Genomic DNA, 6,000 nt, shown 5'->3' on the forward strand with positions numbered 1-6,000 from the left:
AACTTTCCAAGATAAAAGCTTAATATCAATGGAATGAAGGGGTTCAAACGGAACACCTTGAAGAACTTTAAGAACCAAGTTTAAGCTCCATGGCGGAGCAACAGTCTTAAACACAGGCTTGATCCTAGCCAAAGCCTGACAAAAAGCCTGGACGTCTGGAACTTCTGCCAGACGTTTGTGTAAAAGAATAGACAGAGCAGAAATCTGTCCCTTTAACGAACTAGCAGATAAGCCCTTTTCTAAACCCTCTTGTAGAAAGGACAATATCCTAGGAATCCTAACCTTACTCCATGAGTAACTCTTGGATTCGCACCAATATAAATATTTACGCCATATCTTATGGTAAATCTTTCTGGTAACAGGCTTCCGTGCCTGTATTAAGGTATCAATAACTGACTCCAAGAAGCCACGCTTTGATAAGATCAAGCGTTCAATCTCCATGCAGTCAGCCTCAGAGAAATTAGATTTGGATGGTTGAAAGGACCTTGTATTAGAAGGTCCTGCCTCAGAGGCAGAGACCATGGTGGACAGGACGACATGTCCACTAGGTCTGCATACCAGGTCCTGCGTGGCCACGCAGGCGCTATCAGAATCACCGATGCTCTCTCCTGTTTGATCTTGGCAATCAGTCGAGGCAGCAGCGGAAACGGTGGAAACACATAAGCCATGTTGAAAACCGAAGGGGCTGCTAGAGCATCTATCAGCGCCGCTCCCGGGTCCCTGGACCTGGATCCGTAACGAGGAAGCTTGGCGTTCTGGCGAGACGCCATGAGATCCAGTTCTGGTTTGCCCCAATGATGAACCAGCTGATTGAACACCTCCGGATGAAGTTCCCACTCCCCCGGATGAAAAGTCTGGCGACTTAGAAAGTCCGCCTCCCAGTTCTCCACGCCTGAGATGTAAATCGCTGACAGGTGGCAAGAGTGAGACTCTGCCCAGCGAATTATCCTTGAGACTTCTAACATCGCTACGGAACTCCTGGTTCCCCCTTGCCAACTGAGGCCAAGCTAGAAGAGCATTGAATATCGCTCTTAACTCACGATCCCTGAGCCTTCAGGGAGTTCCAGACTGCGCCCCAACCTAGAAGGCTGGCATCTGTTGTTACAATCGTCCAATCTGGCCTGCGAAAGGTCATACCCTTGGACAGATGGACCAGAGAAAGCCACCAGAGAAGAGAATCTCTGGTCTCTTGATCCAGATTTAGTAGAGGGGACAAATCTGAGTAATCCCCATTCCATTGACTTAGCATGCATAATTGCAGCGGTCTGAGATGCAGGCGCGCAAATGGCACTATGTCCATTGCCGCTACCATTAAGCCAATTACTTCCATGCACTGAGCCACTGACGGGCGTGGAATGGAATGAAGGACACGGCAAGCATTTAGAAGTTTTGATAACCTGGACTCCGTCAGGTAAATTTTCATCTCTACAGAATCTATAAGAGTCCCTAGGAAGGAGACTCTTGTGAGTGGTAATAGAGAACTCTTTTCCACGTTCACCTTCCACCCATGCGACCTCAGAAATGCCAGAACTATCTCTGTATGAGACTTGGAAATTTGAAAACGTGACGCTTGTATCAGAATGTCGTCTAGATACGGAGCCACCGCTATGCCTCGCGGTCTTAGAACCGCCAGAAGTGAGCCCAGAACCTTTGTAAAAATTCTCGGGGCCGTAGCTAATCCGAAGGGAAGAGCTACAAACTGGTAATGCCTGTCTAGAAAGGCAAATCTTAGGTACCGATAATGATCTTTGTGAATCGGTATGTGAAGGTAGGCATCCTTTAAGTCCACTGTGGTCATGTACTGACCCTCCTGAATCATGGGTAGGATGGTTCGAATAGTTTCCATCTTGAAAGATGGAACTCTTAGGAATTTGTTTAAGATCTTTAAGTCCAAGATTGGTCTGAAGGTTCCCTCTTTCTTGGGAACTACAAACAGATTTGAGTAAAATCCTTGCCCATGTTCCGTCCACGGAACTGGGTGGATCACCCCCATTACTAGGAGGTCTTGTACACAGCGTAGAAATGCCTCTTTCTTTATTTGGTTTGCTGATAACCTTGAAAGATGAAATCTCCCTTGTGGAGGAGAAGCTTTGAAGTCCAGAAGATATCCCTGAGATATGATCTCCAACGCCCAGGGATCCTGGACATCTCTTGCCCACGCCTGGGCGAAGAGAGAAAGTCTGCCCCCTACTAGATCCGTTTCCGGATAGGGGGCCATCCCTTCATGCTGTCTTAGGGGCAGTAGTAGGTTTTCTGGCCTGCTTGCCCTTGTTCCAGGACTGGTTAGTTTTCCAGGCCTGTCTGTAACGAGCAACAGTTCCTTCCTGTTTTGGAGCGGAGGAAGTTGATGCTGCTCCTGCCTTGAAGTTTCGAAAGGCACGAAAATTAGACTGTTTGGCCTTTGATTTGGCCCTGTCCTGAGGAAGAGTATGACCCTTACCTCCAGTAATGTCAGCGATAATTTCTTTCAAGCCGGGCCCGAATAAGGTTTGCCCCTTGAAAGGAATATTAAGCAATTTAGATTTAGAAGTCACGTCAGCTGACCAGGATTTAAGCCATAGCGCTCTGCGCGCCTGAATGGCGAATACGGAGTTCTTAGCCGTTAGTTTAGTTAAATGTACAATGGCATCAGAAACAAATGCATTAGCTAGCTTAAGAGCTTTAAGCTTGTCCATAATTTCATCCAATGGAGCTGTGTGAATGGCCTCTTCTAGAGACTCAAATCAGAATGCCGCAGCAGCAGTGACAGGCGCAATGCATGCAAGGGGCTGTAAGATAAAACCTTGTTGAACAAACATTTTCTTAAGGTAACCCTCCAATTTTTTATCCATTGGATCCGAAAAAGCACAACTATCCTCCACCGGGATAGTGGTACGCTTAGCTAAAGTGGAAACTGCTCCCTCCACCTTAGGGACCGTCTGCCATAAGTCCTGTGTAGTGGCGTCTATTGGAAACATTTTCCTAAATATAGGAGGTGGGGAAAAGGGCACACCGGGTATATCCCACTCCTTGCTAATAATTTCTGTAAGCCTTTTAGGTATAGGAAAAACGTCAGTACACACCGGCACCGCATAGTATCTATCCAGCCTACATAATTTCTCTGGAATTGCAACTGTGTTACAGTCATTCAGAGCCGCTAAAACCTCCCCTAGCAATACACGGAGGTTCTCAAGCTTAAATTTAAAATTAGAGATCTCTGAATCCGGTTTCCCTGGATCAGATCCGTCACCCACAGAATGAAGCTCTCCGTCCTCATGTTCTGCAAACTGTGACGCAGTATCGGACATGGCTCTCACAGCACCAGCGCGCTCTGTCCTTATCCCAGAGCAATCGCGCTTGCCTCTTAATTCTGGCAATTTAGATAATACTTCTGTCAGGGTATTATTCATAATAGTAGCCATGTCTTGTAAAGTGATTTGTATGGGCGTCTCTGATGTACTTGGCGCCACAATATCACGCGCCTCCTGAGCGGGATGCGAAGGTACTGACAAGTGAGGAGAGTTAGTCGGCATAACTTCCCCCTCATTGTCTGGTGATAATTCCTTTACAGATAAAGACTGACCTTTATTATTTAAAGTGAAATCAATACATTTAGTACACATATTTCTATGGGGCTCCACACTGGCCTTCAAACATAGTGAACAAACATATTCATCTGTGTCAGACATGTTTAAACAGACTAGCAATGGGACTAGCAAGCTTGGAAAACACTTTAAAATAAATTTACAAGCAAAATAGAAAAACGCTACTGTGCCTTTAAGAAGCACAAAAAACTGTTACAGTTGAAATAACAATGAACCAAATCAGTTATAGCAACCAAATTTTCACAGTAAATGTATTAAGTTAGCAGAGCATTGCACCCACTTGCAAATGGATGATTAACCCCTTAATACCCAAAACGGATAATCAATAGAGAAAAAAAAACAAAAAACGTTTTTTAACACAGTCAAACACACTGTCACAGGTCTGCTGTGACTGATTACCTCCCTTAAAATGACTTTTGAAGCCCCTTGAGCTCTCTAGAGACGTCCTGGGTCATGCAGGAAGAAGCAGGAAGACTGAGACTGAATTTTAACTGCGCAAAAAAGCGCTACAATAGGCCCCTCCCACTCATTATGACAACAGTGGGAGCTTCAGTTAACTGTTTCTATGCAGAAAAATAAGTCAGCCATGTGGAAAATTTCATGCCCCAATAAGTTTTATCACCAATGTACCTCACAAAAACGATTAAACATGCCAGCAAACGTTTTAAACATCCTTTTTTAAAGAGTATGTATCTCTATTGATAAGCCTGATACCAGTCCTTCTACTGTATTTTAAGGCGTATTACATTACTTCAGTATTAGTAGCATTTTCTCAGTCAAATTCCATTCCTTAGAAAATAACTTTACTGTATATACATTAATCAGCCTGATACCAGTCGCTTCCACTGCATTTAAGGCTGTACTTACATTACATCGGTATCAGCAGTATTTTCTTAGTCAATTCCATTCCTTAGAAAAATATTTTACTGCACATACCTTATTTGCAGGAGACCCCGCACGCTATTCCCTTTCTGAAGTTACCCCACTCCTCAGAATGTGCGATAACAGCCAGTGGATCTTAGTTACTTCTGCTAAGATCATAGAAAACGCAGGCAGATTCTTCTTCCAAATACTGCCTGAGAAAAAAACAGCACACTCCGGTGCCATTTAAAATAACAAACTTTTGATTGAAGAAATAATTAAGTACAAAACACCACTCTCCTCTCACGACCTCCATCTATGTTGAGAGTTGCAAGAGAATGACTGGATATGACATGTGAGGGGAGGAGCTATATAGCAGCTCTGCTTTGGGTGATCCTCTTGCAGCTTCCTGTTGGGAAGGGAATATATCCCATAAGTAATGGATGATCCGTGGACTGAATACACTTAACAAGAGAAAGTATATTAATATAACCGTTCTGGTTGTGCAAAACTGGGGAATGTGCAATAAAGGGACTATCTATCTATTTAAATAATAAAAATTCTGAAGTAGACTGTCCCTTTAAGATTTTTTCGGTGAAAATATTTAACCATCCACTTATAATACCAAATTGTGCATTGTTCTCTGCACGAGGTTGCCCCCCTTGTGCTATTGGTTGCCCTTCACTTGTAATCTAGCTCTAAATGTTTCAAGCTATCACAAGTAGAATTTTTAAAATAAGGTATTTCGACTTTCTGTATATTTCACAGAGCATGTAATTGCTATTTCTCCCCCCAGTAAAGAATAATATAGGATCATGTACTAGAACCCCTTTGAATGCCAGTTTAATCGCATACCATTGCTTGCCCATTCAAATTCTATAAGCTATTAGGACAGAATATTCATTAATACAGTGCAGCACATAAGGCTGTATCTCATCAAGTGAAAATTGACTTACCTTTCACAGAGGTATTTGGAGGCGGCCCTTCCATGCGCAGGTTCCAAGGGGGGTCTCCCTGGTTGGCGAAGTCTCTCATCTTCAGGTAGCTGATGGTCAGACGGATGATGGATGCCTTGTCCAGCTGACTAGTAATGGCTGCAGGAAGAGGGAGCAGTTTGGCTAATTCGTAGAATTCAAAGTTTTCTTTCCCTCGCCGCGAACGTGCAGCGTCCCTGGACTTCTCCTTCCGCAGGGCTTGTAAACTGTAGGGCAACAGGAATAGTTAGACTGTATTATTTCAAATGATGACAAATCTTCAAAGAGCCCTGAACACTAAATATAAAATGAAAGTTGAAAATTTTAAGATATTTAACATTCAGATTGATACCCCATTTACTTTACTTTATTTTAAGCTGAATTGATAACTGATTGGATTCAAAACATTGTGTGCCTGCCCAGAAATAGCAAATGTTTATACAAAACAAATTCTGTACAGAGCCTTAAAGGGACATTAAACTGCTGTGCATCACTACCCTAGAATGGTTACTACTCACTATGTTATTGCACTTCATCCTGTCCCTGCAGCTCTTTTCAAATCCGTTCTCCTGTTTTAATAG

The 6,000-nt window shown here is 43.4% G+C and overlaps 1 protein-coding gene across 1 annotated transcript in view; it reads right to left on the reverse strand.

Moving 5' to 3' along the window:
- The window catches only part of NPAS3 (neuronal PAS domain protein 3), a 535,722-nt gene extending 530,112 nt beyond the window's left edge, over positions 1-5,610 (reverse strand). The window contains exon 1 of the mRNA XM_053697924.1: positions 5,402-5,610. Within this exon, the coding sequence (XP_053553899.1) occupies positions 5,402-5,480 (79 nt within the window). The 5' untranslated portion in view covers positions 5,481-5,610. The remainder of the gene's footprint in view (positions 1-5,401) is intronic.
- Between the last annotated feature and the right edge of the window lie 390 nt (positions 5,611-6,000).

This window comes from Bombina bombina, chromosome 1 (genome assembly GCF_027579735.1).
Source record: "Bombina bombina isolate aBomBom1 chromosome 1, aBomBom1.pri, whole genome shotgun sequence".
NCBI lineage: Eukaryota > Metazoa > Chordata > Amphibia > Anura > Bombinatoridae > Bombina > Bombina bombina.